The 21,907-nt window shown below is 37.7% G+C and overlaps 1 protein-coding gene across 1 annotated transcript in view; it reads right to left on the minus strand.

Moving 5' to 3' along the window:
- Nucleotides 1-19,160, minus strand: part of timeless (timeless circadian clock) — a 39,859-nt gene extending 20,699 nt beyond the window's left edge. The window contains exons 1-15 of the mRNA XM_067431497.1: nucleotides 18,963-19,160; nucleotides 18,228-18,284; nucleotides 17,124-17,257; nucleotides 16,870-17,023; nucleotides 16,671-16,785; nucleotides 14,210-14,272; nucleotides 14,005-14,106; nucleotides 13,379-13,534; nucleotides 12,007-12,140; nucleotides 11,746-11,833; nucleotides 11,477-11,653; nucleotides 11,173-11,390; nucleotides 5,033-5,136; nucleotides 4,735-4,904; nucleotides 1,550-1,669 (exon numbers count right to left, since the gene is read on the minus strand). Coding sequence (XP_067287598.1) covers nucleotides 1,550-1,669; nucleotides 4,735-4,904; nucleotides 5,033-5,136; nucleotides 11,173-11,390; nucleotides 11,477-11,653; nucleotides 11,746-11,833; nucleotides 12,007-12,140; nucleotides 13,379-13,534; nucleotides 14,005-14,106; nucleotides 14,210-14,272; nucleotides 16,671-16,785; nucleotides 16,870-17,023; nucleotides 17,124-17,220 — 1,698 coding nt within the window. The 5' untranslated portion in view covers nucleotides 17,221-17,257; nucleotides 18,228-18,284; nucleotides 18,963-19,160. The remainder of the gene's footprint in view (nucleotides 1-1,549; nucleotides 1,670-4,734; nucleotides 4,905-5,032; nucleotides 5,137-11,172; nucleotides 11,391-11,476; nucleotides 11,654-11,745; nucleotides 11,834-12,006; nucleotides 12,141-13,378; nucleotides 13,535-14,004; nucleotides 14,107-14,209; nucleotides 14,273-16,670; nucleotides 16,786-16,869; nucleotides 17,024-17,123; nucleotides 17,258-18,227; nucleotides 18,285-18,962) is intronic.
- Between the last annotated feature and the right edge of the window lie 2,747 nt (nucleotides 19,161-21,907).

The raw sequence follows: 21,907 nt of genomic DNA on the forward strand, positions 1-21,907 counted from the left end.
CAGTGTTTTGAAATCGGCCATCACTATAGAAGTCGTTATTTATTTACTTTTTGCGCACAAAAACTATTCTTGTCTCTTCAAAAAATGATTGTAGAACCGCTGTAGTGAGATGGGCTTTGTAACGACGTCTTTAGTGCCTTTATGGGTCTTGAGAGAGGAAATGACATTGGTGTCAATGAAGGCCTTTCTGAGCCATCGGATTTCAACACTAATATCTTCATCTGTGTTCTGAAGATGAACGGAGGTCTTATGGGTGTCGAACGACATGAGGGTGAGGAAATAATGACACAATTTTCTTTTTATGTTGAACTAACCCTTGAAGGCATGTCAGTAAATGGCCACTGTTATCATTGGCTACCGTTTATCCAATTATAAGTTGCATAAAATGTTCTTTATGGTGCTGGGCTGCTGGCCTATATTTTTAAGTGCATTTTTAATAAAGTATAATATGCATGTACTCTTGATTAGTTGGCCCTGACATTGTATAGGACCCTATGATTTCCGTGGATGGCATCGCCGAATCCAGTCAGAAATGTTTTACTGTATAACACAGAATTTCACGGAAGTTTTGATAAATAAATAAGAATTAGGTCAGTGCACTAATCAAATCGCGATATATACTAGTGTCTGTGAATATTAAACTGTAAAAAAACTATTTAAATACAAATCCTGCTAACTCTACGTCACACACACACACACTTAAGCATGCATGATGCTTGCTCACTGTAGATTTACTATATAATGACATGAATGAACAAACACACAAAAAAATGGTCATATCAATCAGACTCAAAGAGACTCAAAGGTGATGGTCTTCACGGCAACCCATCAAAATATTTTTTTTTAAACTTGTGACAGAAATATACTAGGCTACTGTTGTACAATACAATTTAAAAACATCTTAATATAGCAAATCAATTATCAAAACTTTACTTTTTAAGCAATAAATCAACATTTTTCCTCCATGTCTTAATTTTAACAGTAAAGCTTATAGTACAGCAAGTTTGTTAAGGCTCAAAAGTTTGTTTAATTTCATTTAAATTTAATTTATTAAAAAAGATTTTTATATGTATATAGAAATTATAGTTTTTAGGAGTATTATTAATTAGACATGATTTGATTATTAAAATTGTATTAAACATTAAAATCGAAACTTAAAACAGAAAATAATTCATAGGGCCCTAAATATGTTATTTTTGCTAAATATTTCATAAATTGATGGTAAATTGTGCAAGTTTTATTATTTCAATTAATTAGACATGTTTTTTTGATTACTTAAAATTGAATTGGGAAAAAATGAAAAGGATTTCATAGGGCCCTGATTGTATCTCTGCATTGTTAACTTTTTGAACATATTCTTTTCATGTTTATCATTTTATAGGATGTTTTAGAATAACTGTTGGTTGTACTGGAAAGGCAAATCTGCTGTTCACATCCACTGACGGGTGTCACTTTAAAGGCGCTCTTCTACTGCCTGACGAAGATCAAAATGGTCTAAACATTGTTCCATTTGTTAGTAAAAATGCTCTGTGTTGTCCATTTTTCTCACCTGAAAGCCAGACGACCTGAGCTCTTCAGACACTATCTGCCATGTCTGTTCCAGTTCCTCAGCCGTGGTCTCCGTCTGAAGGCTCTTCTTGCTACGTTTCCTTCGTTTCACTCTTTTTTTCTAAAAGTCAAAAAAGAGTATTGTCAAAACCTTGCGAGTAAAACTCTCTCAAGTCTCATCACCACACAGGTTTTGTTTTCCTGCACTGAAAAATGTTTTTCCCTCCAAAGCCTTGTTTTATCAGTTGTTGTGTTGTCTGCTGAGCTTGTGAAAGGGCACATGTTAACACCGAGAGAACCCAGCGCACCCTCTCTGTCTTTAAACTAAGCACTGTCTAGCTCTTTCTCTCTCACTCACACGATTCAAAATCATCTGAAGTGACACAAAGGTCGGAAAACCGAATCCATGTTCAACATGGCGCATTTGGAGCATTTTTTTGAGTGAATTGTGCTCAGCGTTTCCTCTTCTCTTACAAGCCTTCCGCACATGCAGCTGACAAAAGCCACACTTTCAAGAATGAAAAAAACATTTTCGCAAATGTTCAGTGTTCACACAAATCCTTCATAATGTCCTAACAGCCGTTGATTGATGGCCTAATGACTCATTTGAACGGATTCATTTTAATAACTGTTTAAGACAACTGATTTGTCTAACGCCGGTTTCACACTGAAAGCTCAAGCAGTGCGGAGGCAGCCCAGAACCTGTGTGTATGGAGAGCAGGAGCGGCATAAGCCTGAGCTGCAGTTTATTTAGTGCAAATACAGACAAATATCATCCATTCTGTCACCTTTTTGGGTGTTCTCCTCCGACCCCTATCTGCCATCCTTTTTGCTTTAAAGGAACACGCCAACTTTTTGGGACTTTGGCTTATTAAGTGTATCCCCCAGAGTTAGATAAGTCCATATATATCACTCAGTCTGACACGCACTCCCGCTAGCCTAGCTTAGCACAAAGACTGGAGGTATATGGCTTCAGCTAGCCTATACTGCTCAAAAAGTGACAAAATAACGCCAACATTTTCCTATTTACATGTTGCAATGTGTATAGTCACAGCGCGTACAAATAACAAGGTTACATGAGACACAGCTATCTTATAAACATATACACACTGTGGACTATATTCTCAGAAGGCACAGCACTGCTCCACTTCTGCGGAGTGCGGAGTGATTTGCTCGCAGCACATGAGAAGCCCCGCGGTGTTCCTTCCGTAAACAAAAGCGTGACTGTAGCTGGTGACGAACGTGACTGTTGATCATGGCTGATTTTGAGGAATTGTCAGAGGATTTTTACTTGGCATTAAACCAAAACCTGGAACCATATCTTTTTTGAGCCAGAATACACAGACGAGGAGTTACAAACTTTGGAAGCAAATAGACAGAGCGCCGATCAGACTGAGGTTGAGGGGAGAATCAGAACGAACACAATTAGGGAAATTTCCCTAATACACCCGGCAGTTGTTGATTTCTTTTCTCCCGTTGTGACAAAATCAACTGGAAGAAACGCCCCATACCAAGTGAACCTAATGGACAGCTGTCCACCAAGTAAGTGATTTTTATATATATATATATATATATATATATATATATATATATATATATATATATATATATATATAAATGTAAAAAAAATTTTTTGTTTTTTTTGGACAATGAACCCAGACAAAAATTGAACTGACTTAATTAAAACTGCAAATCCCCCCTCCAATTCATTGGCAAGGTAAATGCTACAGTCCAGAGAAATACCTCTAGCACCGCTCATTTGTTACTGTGACAGAGCGCGTTCATGACAACACAATACTAACATTACAGAGGATACATGGAGCACAGGAAAAAGTCCAATACAGTAGTGACCACCCTTTTCATGTAACAGTGTCATAAACGTTATTAGATCTAGCTAACGACTCTGTTACAGTAGGCTAACTTACGCATCTAAAAAACATAACGGAACACTTACCGCAGCCGCGGGTGATCTGCTTTGTCCTGTCTATATTATCCATGGGATGGCCGTATCCTTCAGCACACGTTTCATGTTTTTTTTCTTCGAAATAGTCATCCTCTGTGAAATGTTCAGAGCAAACCCGATAGCACTTGATGATGGCTACAGGTGTGTTTGGGTCTATATCCAGAGCAAGTAGCCATCGATTCATCAGGTCAGCGTTTTGGGTTGGAATTCTATGGAATATTGTATTACCTAGTCTCCCCTGTTTATTGTCGCGGGCCTTCACAATACAGCGAACACCCATGATTGTAAACTATCTAGCAATTATTCCAACTCTGAGCGAACTCTCGCGAAAAAATCACTCCCCGCAGAAGTGGAGCAGTGCTGTGCCTTCTGAGAATATAGTCCACAGTGTGTATATGTTTATAAGATAGCTGTGTCTCATGTAACCTTGTTATTTGTACACGCTGCGACTATACACATTGCAACATGTAAATTGGAAAATGTTGGCGTTATTTTGTCACTTTTTGAGCAGTATAGGCTAGCTGAAGCCATATCCAGTCTTTGTGCTAAGCTAGGCTAGCGGGAGTGCGTGTCAGACTGAGTTATGGGATGCACGGAGATGAGAATGATATATATGGACTTATCTAACTCTGGGGGATACACTTAAGCCAAAGTCCCAAAAAGTTGGCGTGTTCCTTTAAGATGGGCAGCATATATCCGCTGCAAACGCGACTGTGTTCCCCTCTGTCCCAAACACAAATGCATGAGTGAGACACGTGGGAGGAGCGAGTCCTCTCATGAGGGAGCTTGGAGGCATGGAGGATGAGCGACACCAGTGAAGGATGAGAGAGGACCAGGCCTGGAGTTTATGTTGTGTTTTCTTTATGTTTTATTAAGTGTGTGCGTGACAGTTGTCCGTGAGGGGCTGCTCGTGTTCCTTACGTTTTATTTGTTATTGTTCACCGGTTCCCGCCTCCTTCCTTATTCTGCGAACTACCTTACAGTAGTTTACATGACAAAAGTAAACTTAAAGTTAAGATATGCCTATATGTTTAATTATTTAAATGGGCCTTTAAAGTTGGGGCAAAAACTTCTGGCAGTGATGTGTTTTTGTGTATTTTATTATTTTTTTGTGAATAAAAGCATATCCCAAATGCATACATGTAAATGGAAGCGACACACCACATGTAATTTTAACTTAAAATGGTTCAGCTTATCCAGTTATCTTAATTAATCAATCTCACCTGCACTACCAGACTGTTTCGACCCTTGCAGAATCTCTCCAGCATCCTCAGAAACAGATGTGTGGACTCCACCAGATCTCTGAGAAATGAGCGTGGCTGCATTCGCTCATCAAATTTGCGCAAGAGAGTCAGAAAAATCTCCCTGAACTCCATCAGATAAAATATATTACCTGCAAACACACCCGAAGAAAGTGAAAAATGGGTGTCACAGAGGAAAAAAAAACATTTAAAACCATGGTAATTATCTAATGTTCTTTTTAAATATATATATTTAAAAAGGAAGAGAAAAAAAACCTACTCTTGATAACGTTGGAACTGTGTCGGATGTTTTCATCTTTTGAGCGATCCATTTCATTTACTGTCAGCAGCAGTTCTTGATATGCCTTCAGAGCCAAGTGCATCCTGGTTAAAAGAGAAAATAACCGATTCATATTGAGAGGACTTCACTTGATTAAGTAATATTAACTTTTTTTTGTTCAAATATGCCGATGTTAGTTCTTAAGGTTCAACACAAGCTTGGTTTGCTTTCACAAAGCAACATTTTAAACATTAATACAAGTCACATACGATAAACTGTTTATGTTCCGGGATTCTGTCAGGATTAAAGCCCATCTCTCTTTGAGATGCTCACTAAACACCTTGTAAAAACTAAGTTTTTTGTGTGTTTTGGACAGCTGACTGACCAAATTTCAGCATTTCATTTCACCTTTGCTCTGGGTTAACCCACGATCTGCTTTTGACCCATTGTAATACAACCCGGTTCGTTGGTCCATTGGGTCGGATTGCTTTCTCACCACGAGCGAACTGCTCTAGAGTTTGTTTTCAAGCGAGCCATGGCCACCTCGTTCAGGCGATCTCAGACTGAATTTTTTGGTGCTGGTGCGAGCGGGATTATTGTGTTCATTAATAATAGATTGCTTTTCACTTAGCTAGAAAATCGATAGTTTCTGAAACACATGCTCCAAACGAGACAGGTATAAAAACAGCCTTCATTTCTTTGTGGAAGTTATAGTATATCAACAAAAAAAGGAAAAACAAAATCAAAAGGAGACAATTTATAACAACAACAATAACAGTAATTATAATAATGCTATATTAGCTAGTGGCATCATGAGAGTGTTTAAGAGGGAAGGTGTGTCCCATCTCGGTGGTTGCAGCATGGGACTACAAACCAAGATGGCCACCCGGTCGTGGACTACAGTTACCAGGTTACTCAGCGGTGGAAGCACAGCTGTTGCGTGAAGGAGAAAAACTGTTAATGAGCTGAGAACAGAGAGAAGAGAAAAGCTGCAAGAGTGTTTTTTCTGTTGTAAAGTTTAAGTTGATTTAATTTGTGAAGCAATCCACACTTTGGTGATATACTACCTCTCATGATGCCACACTATAATAATGCTCTTTAATAAAAAAATAGCAGTTTCCCATTATTCAGTTCACTACAGCCCTCATTTTTAAGTCGCTTTGGATAAAGCATCAGCTAAATGAGGAAATGTAAATTTAAATGGTACATTTATCAGACAAAAGCTTTACCAAGAACGATTAAAATGTCACATTCATCAGTTGCCGTTCAATGGCTGTTTTTGCTTATTCTGCACTTACACTCGCAGCATGAGTTTATTATTTGCATGCTTTTAAAAACAGCTGTTTATTTTTTTCAAAGCCTTGTCAGCATTTATCAATTTTCACACTTGACAAATAGACCTACTGTACCTGAAAAAATAAAGCTGTTTATTTCCTTTGTATCTTTCTTATATTGTATATTTCCTATTGTTTGTAATTTGCGTATTTGTTCTTATTTCATTAACAAAGATGAAATAATGAAATGGAAAAAATAAAGTGAAATAAGAAATATGCTTTCGCCACCCTTCTTTGTCCAGTCATTCTTTTTCTCTTTTACAGTATGATTTCAGGGCTATTTAAAGGACACTGAATAGCTTGCTTGAGGTAAATGTAAGGTTAAGTGACACTGTATAGCCTACAAGCTGTTTCACTGACGTCTTTCACCGGTTCAAACACTGATCGACCGATTACATGACAGGGTATCTGCAGGTTTTACCAAGTCAAATTTAAGACTTTTTAAGACCTTTTTAAGACCATTATGAATAAAATTTAAGACCTATATTGCGCAATAAAAAAACATGCATAAGAATCACTCAATCACTTAAACTTATATTATTTAATTTATTTTAAATTGAACAAAGTATTAGTGAACTTATTATTCATAGCTCAATCCCACCAGGATTAGCATATATATATATATATTAGGGCTGGGCAAAAAAAAAAAATCGATTTTTCGATTAATCGGTTTTTAAAATCTGGTCGATTCAGAATCAATTCTCAAATGCCATGAATCGATTTTTTAAAATATTTATTTCCGCTAACATTGAAATCTAATTACTAGTCTTCTCCACTAGATGTCACCCATTTGCCTTGTGTGATCTTACAAAGGAGCAACAGGCGCACATCATTTATCCATTCAGTGTTTAAATGGCAGCTTCCGGTGCGTTGTCGACTTTTATAAAGCTGAGGTAAAATGCTGTAGTAATACTAAAAATCTGCGGAACCATTTTATGTGACAACACTCACACAGCCGAGCACACACACACACACACACACACACACAGCCAATCACACAACTGCTAAAAATAATTACATACACGCGAATGCTTGCCTTGCATTAGGATCAAACTTGAGCAGTCACTTAAGCACGTACCTTAGCCATTATAGACATATTCAAATTATAGTCCATATACAGCGCAGGATCAATAATTCAAACCCTATTAGCTTATATTATAAACAGATTTCCTCTAATAATAGTTAGTCCACAGGTATTGTTGTCCGTTACCACGACAACTACTCACCCATAGACTAAAAAAATAATGAACGCATTTCTCATGTATGAAAAGTAAATTTGCACACATGAGCAGCAAAATTGCAAGAAAAGCTTGTCGTGTACTGAAAATTTCTATAAAAAAAAACATCCAATATCCTAGCTTTTTATGTTTTAGAATAAATATATCAAAACATCCATAAAATACTTCTCAGATAAATTTTTTAAATAAAGTTGCATCAAAATTGTATTTAACAATTGTATGGATTTTAAATATAGAGTTGCGTTCTGTTTTAATGTACTCAGGTGTACCTAAAATAAAAAGTTTAACATACATGATTGTGGCTCTTCATTTCTTTTTAATTACACATTTATGTTCACTGTTCTTTTTTATAAATACCTATAGTATTTATTAAATCTATATTCGAGTTGAATCGAAAATCGAATTGAGAATCGAAATTGAATCGATTTGAGGACTTGTGAATCAAAATCGAATCGAATCTGAACATCTGAATCGATACCCAGCCCTAATATATATATATATATATATATATATATATATATATATATATATATATATATATATATATATATATATATATATATATATATATATATAATTTTTTTGTGGTGGTCACTTTCATACATTTTTATTTTTTCATAATTAGGATGCAACATTAACCATATTATTATGTTAGATGCACAATGATCACACATGGCAATAAAACTAACAAAATGCATGAATCTTGTTTGGTAGGCATATTACAAAAACAAAAAAGGCTGTTCCAGTAGTGCACTATCTATCTTTAATAACACGATCGCTTGGGGTGGGAAATATGACCAACATCTTAAAAGTAAACCAGAGCAATAAGCAATTGCTTAATATAAGTAAAACGTTGTAATTACGTAATCAAGTAATCGGTCAGTAATAAAATATATACTTATAAACAAATGACAATAGGACAAATAAATACAACATAAAGATGCATACAAAGAGGAACACTCCACTGTTTTTAGAAATAGGGCTTATTCAACTTCTTTTGGATAAACCCCATTTAGATATTTTGGCAAATGCATTTGTCTCAGCGCATGCATTGTTTTAGTTTGGCAGGGTCACCGCTAGCTTAGCTTAAAATGCATTTCCCCACATATCTAAATGTAGCAAAGTAGAATAAGCCCGATTTCTAAAAAAGTTTGAGTGTTCCTTTAAGTGTAAGTGCTGTTTCCCCGTTTGTGTTGTTGTTAAGGTATATTAGTTTGCTTTCACTTTGTGAGCTTAATGCCCAGATCCAGTACTTACTGGCAGTTCCCAAACGTTTTAACTCAAATCAGGATATAGACATATGCATAATGTGTATATTTGATCGTTCAAGAGTAACGTTAGGCTAATGAGCCTAAAAATAACACATTCAATACACTCGCGCGAGCGCTGACAGGCAGCAAACACACACAGCCTGACATCGGAGTTCGGCGTTTACATCACTGTTATTAACTCTATTTAGTGCAATCGAGTATATTATACTTTTATGTTGTAATTATGCAAAATGGTGAGAAAGATTCGCCTTCGCGTTCACGATCGCGGAAGTGCAAGAACCGTCAGATTCAGCTGAAGAATAAAATCTGTTTTATGCGTCTGTGGGGTACGATCAGAAAGAGGCTCGTGCCAATAACACGAAAGCTGATTGGCTGCAATACACGTGGCATGCTTGCCTAATTTGTAGTTGTATAGAGCGAACAATAGTTGGTCTAGCGAAAGAAAGAACTACAAACACCACGGAACACACACACACACACACACGTGCGCGCGAGCTGCGGGAGGTGAGAGCGTTTCAATGAGGTTGCGTTACATGGACGTAGGAAAATTAAGACTATTTAAGACCTAGAACGCAATGCTTCCGCGAATTTAAGACTTTTTAAGGCCTTATATTTTGATTCTGAAATTTAATACTTTTTAAGACTTTTTAAGACTCCGCGGGGACCCTGCATGAGATGGGATTCATTTCATAAGTTGTAATGCAACTGTGCTCTTCTTATTTAGTATTTTTTTCTTGTTTTCAGTCCAAATATCTAAATATTTTTTAAACAAGATGCATTTACTAGATAAACAAAATGACTTAAGATATTTTTTCTTGTTTATAGAAAATGATTATATTGTCTGGGACGGAAATGAGAAAGATTATTTTTCTCACCCCATTGGCAGATAATTTTGCCTGTTTTAAAGGTGGGGTAAGTGTTATTTGAAAACCGTTTTAGAAAAAGGGCACGGGCCGAGTGGAATAACAAACTTGTAGCCAATCAGCAGGTAAGGGGCGTGTCTACTAATGATGGTGAGAAGAGCGCTCGCTCTCGCTCGGTGCACGTCATTATTCAAAACACACGAGTCACACATGACAGACATTAGCTGAGAACTAGCCTAATATATGCTGCTTTTGCTTGACTATGCTCGTGTGTCATGTTCACTTGTTAGTCCTTTTGCGATCGTATTGTGTCTCACTTCAGCGATGATAAAGACCCGTTCATTTCCACACCGTATGGAGCATCTAAATCTCCTCCCTGTGTGCTTCAAGCATCAGCTCACACAATGTGTCCAACAAGTAGAATACTTTACTCTATATGTTTGTTTCCTCTTTTCATGATCTATATAACCCTTATCCGGTCATAATTGTAATATGTCGTTAGCTGGACTGTCGGCTCGTGTTCTAGCGAGTTGTTCATGAGAACGGTTTGATCGCTATCTTTAATCCTGTCATAATTGTAATATGTCGTTAGCTGGACTGTCGGCTCGTGCTATAGAGTTGTTCATGAGAACAGTTTGTGATTTTGTGATCGCTATGACTCTAATCTTGTCATAATTGTAATATGTCGTTAGCTGGACTGTGTGCTTGTGTACTATCGAGTTGTTCATGAGAACGGTTTGTGTGCGTTTTTGTGATTGCTGTAACTCTAATCATGTCATAATTGTAATTTGTTCGTTAGTTGGACTGTGTGCTCGTGTACTATAGAGTTGTTCACAAAAACGGTTTGTGTTTTTGTGATAGAAGGGATGACTTGTTCATTGAATATTCGACCTGGATTAGATACACAGAGATTCTGCCATAGCCGTTGATGCCTCTGGGTTTACGTATGTGTGGGGCGGCGCTATCAAAATAGGGGCGAGACCCTTTTGGGGGTAGGGGCGTGTTTGTTTGGTGATTTGAAATACCAACAACGGTTACCAGATAGCACTTACCCCACCTTTAAGCAAAAACTCACTTCATTTTGATTTTATTTTCAACAAAATATCTTAGTTCGCTTAACTTATAGACTAAATGCATCTTGATTTAAGAATAGTTAGATATTTAGACAAACAAGACAAAATTACAAGACAAAATTACTAAGTAAGAAGAGCATTTTTTGCAGTGTATTTACAGACTTCATAATATTTCCACACAAATTGCATTTTGGGAAATTAGTGGTAATGCAGTTAGTGCACAAGTCTGGAAGAGAAATCGGCCAAAATTAAACTAAAAAGTCAAAATACGATCGTGCGTTTGGAGCCAACCGGTTCCAATTTATGGCCAGTCGACCTGTGCATCTCTACCCCTAACCAAGAGTACAATTACAAGACCAACCTGCGCGACCAGGATGTGGCATCACTCTTGTCAGTGAGTATCATCTCATAGTAGTTGGTGATGTTCTTCTCAATGAAATGAAAGGTGCGGATGGACATGGTCTCAGACACCACATCCGGTCTAAAGTTCTGACCACGGTTAAAGGCCATGAAGAAGGTAAGAGCCCACAGATAGTACGTCTCATCGTGCTGCTGGGCCCGTTCCCGGATCAACCCCTCCTGCTCAAAAAAACAAGACGCATGATAGGGAAAACTCATACAGAAAGAGAGCTTGAGTTTCAGTGACGTGGACGTTGTCTTCTTACCTTCACAAGATACATAAGCCGATTATAGCAGTTCTCCAAGAAGTCGATGCAGAACTCGCGTAGGAAGAGACGTACATTTAATGCAGAGCGTCTTTGGCTCTCTGAGTCTTGAGCCATCTGTTTGCGTTTGGGTACACGTCTCACAGGCTTACCCGCGTCATGAGAATAGTTCTTGTACTTAAGATTTAAGACATAAAAACACCATACATGTTAATAAAACAGAGGCTTTTTAAAAAAAATGAATGTAACTGTTTTAAAGTGACATTTACATTGTGAATTCCTTGGTGAAAAATCACATCATTCTCTCCAACAGACTTCAGTCCTTGAATGACATACGAGCCACGGAAACGAGAGTGTCTTAATAAGAGAAGAAATGATTATTATATTTGCTCAGTAGGTTTATGTGAATGATCTAGTGCAAAGACTAGCTGGTTAATGACACGGGGGTAAACTATTCATTTAATATAGCTTAAAACAATACCATCAAATAATAGTCTTGACCCACACGTAATATGATTGCATTCTCTCACCTGGTGCCTCTCATTAGCGTGCGGCTGCGTTTTTCAGCTAGTTCTTTCTGTCTCAATAACTCCAGCTCCTGCATGTCTTTTTGTTTCTCCTGGGCTGAACGCATCTGTCCTGCATTCACCAAAAGCTCAGGAGTCTGCAGGAGTCATGTCAAAAACAACATACAGGCCATTATCAAATACGTGAGATGAAAAGATCCGTGTTCCCTGTGCATTTTCTTCTGATACTCCAAACTGTTCTATTCAACCTGCGATCACAAAGGTATAGTTCATCAAAAATGTAAGTTCTCTCATGGCAACACATTTGGCTAACTGACTTCCACAAGCAAAATATTTCATCTCTGTATGTACAATAAATGCAAGTGAATGGTTACCAAACCTTTATTAAAATAAATATAAAACTGGGTTTCTGTAGGTTATGAATTAAATCTTTTAAAGACCAATTAAAGAAATGTAAGTCTAAGCACACAATGAATTATATCAGATACTTCAAAGCTAAAAATTTTTTAAAAGATCTCCATACTTTTTAAAAAATATTAGTATCTCAACAGGTATGACAGTAACTATTTGTTCTTGTTTTAAGCAAAAACTCAATTTTGTTTAATGTTTTATAAAACAAGGATTAATTTCTTAATTTTAAGGATGATTTGAATTTGTACTAGAAAACAAAAACTGAGCACATGCCTAAATTTAGGGCCCTATGAAATTTTTTGTTTGTCTTGTTTTATAGTTTAACCTGTTTACATTTTTCTGGACTCTGCTTTAATGGTTGGATTAAATTTTACTGCCTTTCATTCATCTTCAGAAAACAAACTACTTTTGATTTATTCATCCAAAACTTGACAACTTCGGTGACATTCGGTGCATTATACAGTAAATTCCATTTTTATGAATGGATTTTGCAACTCCGTCCACTTTTTCATAGAGCCATAATTGAATTCCACAATATTGAATTTAAGACTTTGTTATCCAACTTAAGACATTAAGACCTGTTGAAACCCTGTAAAAGCAATCTAATTTGGTTTTGAGTGATAAGAGACAATCTATTAATCTCCTTAGCGATCATGATTTCAAGCTCTTGCAGTTTTAAACCATTGTGCCTAGAGACTGAAATGGAGCTACGATCAGATCTCGTCATTAATCACTAAAGCCATATGGATTACTTCTCCCTTTTTGTGCTTTTTAGAGCTTCAAAGATTAGATAACCATTCTCTTAAATTGCATGGACCAACAAGTACCGAGATTGTGTTCTGCAAAGTGCATTAGCACAATCAGTAGCATGAGTGCTGATGATAGAATTTTAATTGTTGAGTGAACCATTCCTTTAAAGATCCTTTATTGGCAGAATAATCACCCTGTTGTGTCATTACATCACCTGATCTCTGAACATGAGGGAGATGATTTCCAGGATGTGGAAACTCCATTGCTGTTCACTCTGAGCACACGCCAGAAACTTCAGCAGATCATCTAGTCCACTCATGTGAACCGCCCAGAGCAGTTTATCGTGAATACTGGCATCATCATCCACATTCTGCACATAAACGCACGCAAATCACCCAACACAGACACAAAAAACATTCGCAAAGGCAAACTGTCTGAAGGATCTAAGTTATTCATAACTGAATGCGGTTTTAATAGCATCTCTGAGTTTTAGTAGCGAAAATGGGGTTAGCACACCTGCCAAACTTGTGAAAAGGTTGAGAAAGATGGGGGATTAGGGGCATGGCCAATGACAAGAGTCACAGTGTGCTTGGCCCCTAATAATACTAATACTAACACTAATAATAATATATAAAGAATAATTAATACTTTAAACCAAGTGGTTAGTTATCTTGAGTTTTGAAACTTGCATTATGTTTGTATTGTAGAGTAACCTCTTATACTTGTTAAATCTATATACATATAAATTAAGTTTGGATTTTTATTTGGACTACAAGTTTAATGAACATCAAGGATATAGTGTTTATTTCTGTGAGCATATTTAAGTCGACAAACTCTCACCTTTTCCTCGTATGGGTCTGCAGGGACGTGCAACACATTTCTGACCAGCAGCAAAATTCTCTCAATCAGTAAATTATCTTCTTCAGCTCTTTGCTCCCAGTCCTCAAAGAAAAATATGAGGAATTATAAATAATATAAAATGTATATATATATATATATATATATTTTTTTTTTTTTCTCACAAATGACCAGACTTGAACCTCACCAGTTGCAGAAGGTTGTAGAGCGTTTCACTCAGCACAGTAAAGATCTTCTCATCTGCAAATGCCTTTAAACAGAGAAGATTATTTTAATAATGTTTATCAATATTCAGGGTTCACCCGTGGACAAGGTGAACGATGTTTGAGACCACTTCTTGAAATGCCACAGTGCTGCTTTGTCATGTGAGTTTGTCAATGATCTTGCAACTTCAAATGTTTAATTGCGATAAGGAGCGAAAGACAAGCTGTAACTAGAGTGTGCACAGATCTGCACTTCTAATTCCCACAGGAAATAGTGAATTATCCGGGTATCTTTAGGATAGGGCTGAAATTCTGCAAACTCAACTTCTCTGGGATAGGCTTCTAAAGCATTTGTAAACACACAGTTAATAATGATGTTGGTGATTTTACCGCATCAGTTCAAGCCCGATTTGGGTTCTGAAAACGTGGATGATCGAACAGATCAACAAGAACCAATTTTGCACGCAAGCAGCGGTTTGCTATCGCATCCAAACACACAGCATCTCTGTGATGCGATGACAACACTTCAACAAAAGGTGTTGCCATTAAAAGGCATTAAATAAACAACAAAAAAGGCCTACGGGAAAAGCCTCCTGATTTCTAAGTGGGTTTTCTGAACTTTTTCCTTAGGCTGGAACTTCATTTTCAATATAATACTGCATTGTTATTGAAAATTGAGATGGTTACATGCTTTTAGGTTTCTCTTATCTTACTGCACGTAGTGATTACTGCAGCTTTAATTAAATAAACTGGTAACGAGTACAGCAATAAAACCGTAATGAGGCAGCTTCTAATTACAGCCGTGTTTCCATCGCAGGACCTTTCTCCAGAAACTAGGGGCTTTGGAGTGGTACTCGTTGTGTTTCAACCGCACGGACCAGGGTCTAAATGAATATCGGGTAAAAATGTCCCTTTTCAGAAATCCCTGCTTGCAATGTAGTACTTTTTCAAAGTTCGGGAACTTTTGTTGGTGGGACTTAGGCACTGAACATGCTGATTGGTTGAGTTCTCACAGCATTTTATTTTACCCACCAAGTCTATTGTGGTGTGTGCTGTAAAAGTTGTTTGCTATCCGAATCAACAACAGTTTAAAAAACACGACTGATGCACCAGGGACGAGGTTCAGGCTTCATTAAGCTTATATACAGAGACGGAACTGGAAAGTCGTTTGAAGTCCTACGTCACTTTCCTATCTTCACGGTACATCAGACAGCGATGGAAATGCAGACAGCAACAGGTCTGGAGCAAAAAAGTTCCGGGGGCAAATTGTTCAAGGTCATTTTGATGGAAACGCAGCTTATGTTTCAACCGTATAGAAAGCAGAAGTTTACATATGGCAAAAATTAAGAAAACAATCTAATTTCCTCTTATGTGGCGGGGAAAATGATGGTCAATGCTGATATTGTGATGGGCCACCACAAATAAACCAATGGGCCTCATTCATGAAACTTTCGTAAATATATGAGCAAATTCGGAGTAATTTGTGTGTAAAATGGATCTTTACGAAAACTCTTCTCCAGATTCACAAACGCTTCGTATATCACGAATTCGTTAGTTAAACGTGTGTATATTAATGAATTCCAAACATGCGTAAATAAGAAGCGCATGCACACTCATTCTTAATTACCATAAAACCCGCCCATGAGTTACAACGGCAAATGACATGGCCAGGAACGCTGTGGACTCTTCTGGACTTCTTTCTCAGGTTTGGATCCAGTATTTTGCATACACGCTAAAGAGAGTAATTGGCCATATGACTAGCAATAAATATTAAATGATCATGTGTCCACCAAAGCATGTTTTAGCCAGCTAAACACAAGGTGCTCTTCTGAAAACGGCCAGCTGGTGGTGTTTGAAAGCGCTTTGCAAGGGCAGCATTTTTCCAGCTGAGATAGTTTGGTAGCAATGATACAGAATATCCATGGCAGTAAAGTGTTACTGCTAGTATCTCATTTTGAAGAATATTATTGAATTTAGAAATGCAGTAAAAAGCAGTATTAACTTGTCTATTATTGTCGTTCGGTTGTTGTACAAGTGGGATGATTGGTCGGTGTAGTTTTTGCCCCACCCCTCCTCTATTGTGATTGGATTGCCTGGTAAAAAGATGACAGTGACAAGCGCTGCCTATTATCCAATGTTAAACAGTACAAACAAAACAAAACAAAAAAAGACGAGGCAAATCAATTCTTAAAATATAATTATGGTAGGCCTGGCAGAACGTTCAAATGTTTTACGCACCATTTACTCGTGGTAGGGAGCAGGTGTACATTTCTTTTGTACCAACTAACATTTTCAAAATACAAACATTTTTGTGAATCCGAAAATTTATGTCAGAGTGGCTTTACGAACAATTTAGACACAAATTCGTTCTGCTCGTGTTTCATTAATGAGGCCCAATATGTGGGGAACACTGGTCAAGCCTTCAGGCTTTGTTGTGCGTTATACCTCTTTATAGGCCTGAAGGTATGACGTCACTTGCAGGAAGTGATGTCGGAAGGCCGGATCATCAGGAACTTTTCCAAAGCAGAGCAGCGCTGGCTGGGTCAGGTTCACCATTAGCCTGAGAATGATATGAATCAGTCAGGGCTCTCATTTTTTGCCATTCAAGCAATTTTATCGATTTCATCAAAATGAGCTCAATCACCTAATACAGGCATCAAAGAGTGGTTTGTCCTGCGTGTGCTGGGTGATGATGGGTAAGAGGTCATTCTGAAGGATCTGTCCCGCACCCAGCTGCTGTCTGATGTCCCTCGTGTCATCCTCATGTCTCAGGTACCGAATCAGATCCTTCACGCTCTCTATAATAAACAAATAAAAACACAATCATGAGTGTCACAAGATTAGTTTTAATTATCACACTGAAAATGCATGCAATGGAGCTAAAGGTCTGAGCTTTACCAAGGCAGTCTGGTTCTTTGTGATAAACGTCTCCTTCCAGAAAACCCAGAGCACTGCACGTGGCCAATAACTCACAGTTCATCATGAACAAGTCCATACAGCAGTACAATCGGAGAAAACAACTGGGTCCAAATCTGCAGAGAAGAGAATATATATATACACACATCTTATTCAAATAAATCTATTGTAGTTTGTTTACCTATGTGCTTTCCTATGTTCCCAACTAGAATTAGACCTAGAATTTCTGTTCACTGTTCTGTTTGACCTGGTTATGGCCTTGCTTTGAATTAGTCTATTATTTTAAATAAAAATAAAAACATTTATTATTTCAATATTACATAATGATTTAATTTCTATTGGCCATAGTACACAATTACCATCACACACCTGTTGGTGATAGAAAGGTGCGAAGGACGAAGGATAACCAGATTCAAAGATCTCAAAATATATTGGCAATATAAAAAAAATTAATTTAAAAAAAACAAGTAGGCAAGAGAAGCCTATATGAACCATTCATGTTCAGAAAAAACATTGATGTTGAAGAACTGTTAATAATAAAGATTGAGGATATTGGATCAGTTGTGCTGTTTTTGTTTTTGTAAAACAATGCGGCCGAGCCTGACCCAGAGTCTACCTCCAGCGGCCCCCAGGTAATTTGAGTGTGAGACCCCTGGTATACAGTGTCTGAAGATGAGGCGCAGTCCTGCAGTGTAACCACCATTTCCATCCCGCATGTAATGCTGTTCATCGTCACCAAACGGGTCAAGGCTTGACAAAAAAATCTGGACGAGTCTTCTTGCGTGCGTCCATTTTTTGTCGAACAGTCAGACATTTAAAACAACTACGATCCCCAGTGTGACATTTCTTACAGCTGGGATCATATTTGTACAGTCTGACAAGCAATCATAAATCATACAGTTGGTAGTACAGTAGTATTTATACGTGGAGGTAAAGTCAAATGTGAACATGTTCTCTACGCCTGACCGTAGTAGTGTCTGCACATGCATAACATATCTGCCAAATACTAAGCTCAAGAAACAAAATTAACATTTTGCATGATTTTTGAATGTGATTTGCATTTTTGACCTTTTGAATGACTCTCACCTGATTTTCAACAGCAGAGCTGGGTCTACTGACACCAGTTCATCAGCTGCTTAAAACCTGCAAAATACAAGTCAATATCAAATTAAAGATTGCAGACAACGGTCAATCACTTGAACATATGCTGATTATTATATCATGGGGGCTGCTGAATGCCTCTTTCTGATTGGTTGACGAACATTCTAAGGTGTGCATTTATTTACTATAAATCATAAAGCTTGCGTTAGCCAGGACTTTTTTAATATCTCCAATTGTGTTCGTCTGAATTAATAATGTCATATACACCTAGGATGGCTTGAGGCTGAATAAATCATGAGGTCATTTTCATTTTTGGGTGAACTATCCCTTTAAGCCAGGTCTGTAAACCTGGGGGTGTTTAGCATGTTTGTTAGGTCGACTGTTGGTGACATCTGAAATAACGTTACACTCATAAAACATGTTTACACTGTAATGCCATGTGTACAAATAGAGTGCGCAAACACTGTAAACACATACAGTAAGTTAAGTTACAGTAAAGTTAAAGAGTTACCTGGCAGATCATCTCGTATCAACCTTGGGCAAAAAAACTTGTTACATTTGTATACGTGTCTGTATGTGTGCAATATATGCACAATACGCAGTCGTTAACTATATATAAAAGTACGCTATAACATATCATATTACTGTATTGTGTTAATATTATAATATTTTTAAGGTCTATGATTATAACGATTAACGTTTCAAGACAATAATACTTACCAGACCATGTCAGACATCTCTGCGATCGCTAATGTATAAATCTCTCACATTAAAGATCTATCCGCTCGCAGAAAATCATTTAATGATAGTCATAATTAATCAGAAATCAAATCTGAATTCACTCAAACTTCCTTTTGATTCAAAGCAACAAAACAGCTAGCTCGCGCGCATAGTCCAAGGCGCGCTCAACAGAAGGGAAGTGACGTCAGACCTGCGTACTTAAAGGAGCCACGGCTAATATAACCGTCCATCAAGGATAGAAAAGCTCGGTGTCACTTTTAAAATTAAATAATACGAATGCGATAATGCTAGTTTGGAGCTATCCAGCTCAAGATAGTGCTCACATTTCTCTTCAAGCTGCATTTTTCTTCACTCTATGCCCCAAAAGTAAGATAGAAACAGGTAAGTTAGTCTTAAACAGAGTTCTCTGTCTTTTGTTACAGATCATGAAACAATCAATCAACTCATTATTATATGTGTGTATGATCCTAATATTGTGTTGGTCCCCCTTTTGCTGCCCAAAAGGACAGGCTTCCACTAGACCCATGTGTGCTGTGGTATGATGGCTCCAAGCAGCAGATCCTTCAAAGGATTAGTTCACTTTAAAATGAACATTTCCTGATATTTTACCCACCCCCATCTTGTCCAGGATGTTCATGTCTTTCTTTCTTCAGTTGAAAAGAAATATAAAAAAAATTAGGAAAAACATTCCAGGAACTTTCTCCATATAATGGACTTCAATGGCAACCATAATGTTGAATGTCCAAATCAATGCAGTTTCAGAGAAAGGCCATCAGTCATAAAATAAATAAATGTATATATGTATAGCTTTCCAACATGATTACGTCATCCATGGCACATCACAGAGCAGTGCAAGATGAGACATGTAGGTTAAAAGTGTATACATGTTTTTGTTTTTTCTTGAAAATGACAGATGGTTTGTCTAGATAAGACCCTATTCCTCATCTGGGATCGTGCAGAGCCTCTGAAGCGCTTCCTCTGAAACTGCATTGATTTGGACCTTCAACATTTTGGATGCCATTGAAGTTCATTATGTGGAGAAAAATCCTGGAATGTTTTCCTCAAAAAATGTAATTTATTTTCCACTGAGGAAAAAAAAACATCTTGGATGAGATGGGGGTGAGTAAATTATCAAGAAACTTTCATTTTGAAGTGAATTAATCCGTTAAGTCCTGTAAGTTGCGAGGTAGGGCCTCCATGGATCGTTTGTTGCACTTGTCTTGTTTGGTACGTGTTAAACACAGATGGCAGGACCCCAGGTTTCCCAGCAGAACATTGCCCAAAGCATCACACTGCCTCACCAGCTTGCCTTCTTCCCATAGTGCATCCTGATGCCATGTGTTCCCCAGGTAAGAGACACACACACACCTGGCCATCCACGTGATGTAAAAGAAAACGTGATTCATCAGACCAGGCCATCTTCTTCCATTGCTCTGTGTGTCCAGTTCTGACGTGCCCACTGTTGGCGCTTTCGGCAGTGTACAGGAGTCCGCATGGGCACCCTGACTGGTCTGCGTCTGCAGCCCCATATGTTACAAACTGAGATGCACTGTGTATTCTGACACCTTTCTCAGCATTAACTTCTTGAGCAATCTGAGCTACAGTATCTCGTCTGTTTGATCACACCACACGGGCCAGCCTTCGCTCCCCACGTGCATCAATGAGCCTCGGCCGCCCATGACCCTGTGGCCGGTTCTCCACTGTTCCTTCCTTGGAGCACTTTTGATAGAGACTGACCACTGCAGACCGGGAACAGCCCACAAGAGCTGCAGTTTTGGAGATGCTCTGAGCAAGTCATCTAGCCATCATAATTTAGCCCTTGTCAAACTCGCTCAAATCCTTCCGCTTGCCCATTTTTCCTGCTTCTAACATCAACTTTGAGAACAAAATGTTCACTTGCTGCCTAATATACCCCACTCACTAACCGGTGCCGAGATGATAATCAGTGTCAATCACTGCATCCTGTCATAATGTTATGCCTGATTGGCGTATTATTACAGTTTTTCTCAATCTTTTACGATGTGGCAGTATAAATCGATGTAGAAATCGATGTGGCAGTAGAAATCGAGCTCACGATGAAGGAGTTCTGGAATGTCCATTCATGATACTTGTTGTTTTTATCCTGAGGATAAAATGAGCAATTATAGCTAGTCAAATTATAATTGAAAGCCATCATACAAACTGCAAATTATTAGATTTTTGTATTTGTCCATCATGTACAGGTTACCAACATTAACAGAACATGACCAACAACCTTTAAATACACGCGTAGCAATTTATTAAACAAACATTTTATCATAAATGTCACATTTAACTCTTTATCTGCACTAAATGAAGAGAGGAAACATTTTCTTTGTTTTGAATAAACTAATAGTTCTTTAGAGAACATATAGATTTTTTATATATATTATTTACAGGTAATATTCTTCAGGTCTTGATAAAAATAGGCAAGGCAAGGCAAGGCAAGTTTATTTATATAGCACATTTCATACACAATGGCAATTCAAAGTGCTTTACATAATAAATAATAAAAAATAATAATTTGGATAGATTTTCTAATTGAAACAACACACTGGTACTTCTTCCTCCAAACACCACAGTGTGTTAACATCAAGTGTCCACCAAGGGGCGCTGCTCATCTCCAAACCGATGTGCATCAGTGTGATGCCGTTTCTCCATGTTATTTGTTGCTTGCTTCTTGTATTTATGCAAATCTATGAAGTTAGGAAAATATTGTCGTGGCACACTTTGCGTCTCTTAGGACCAATTGAGCATCATTTAAACACCACAGTCTACCTGAGAATTGTTTCTGACCATCTCCATCATTTTATGACCACCGTGTATCATCTTCTGAGGTTTTTATTATGGTTTTCAGGATAACATGCCATCACAAAGCACACATCATCTGAAATCATGATTCAACA

The sequence above is a fragment of the Pseudorasbora parva genome, chromosome 22, assembly GCF_024679245.1.
Source record: "Pseudorasbora parva isolate DD20220531a chromosome 22, ASM2467924v1, whole genome shotgun sequence".
Classification (NCBI taxonomy): domain Eukaryota; kingdom Metazoa; phylum Chordata; class Actinopteri; order Cypriniformes; family Gobionidae; genus Pseudorasbora; species Pseudorasbora parva.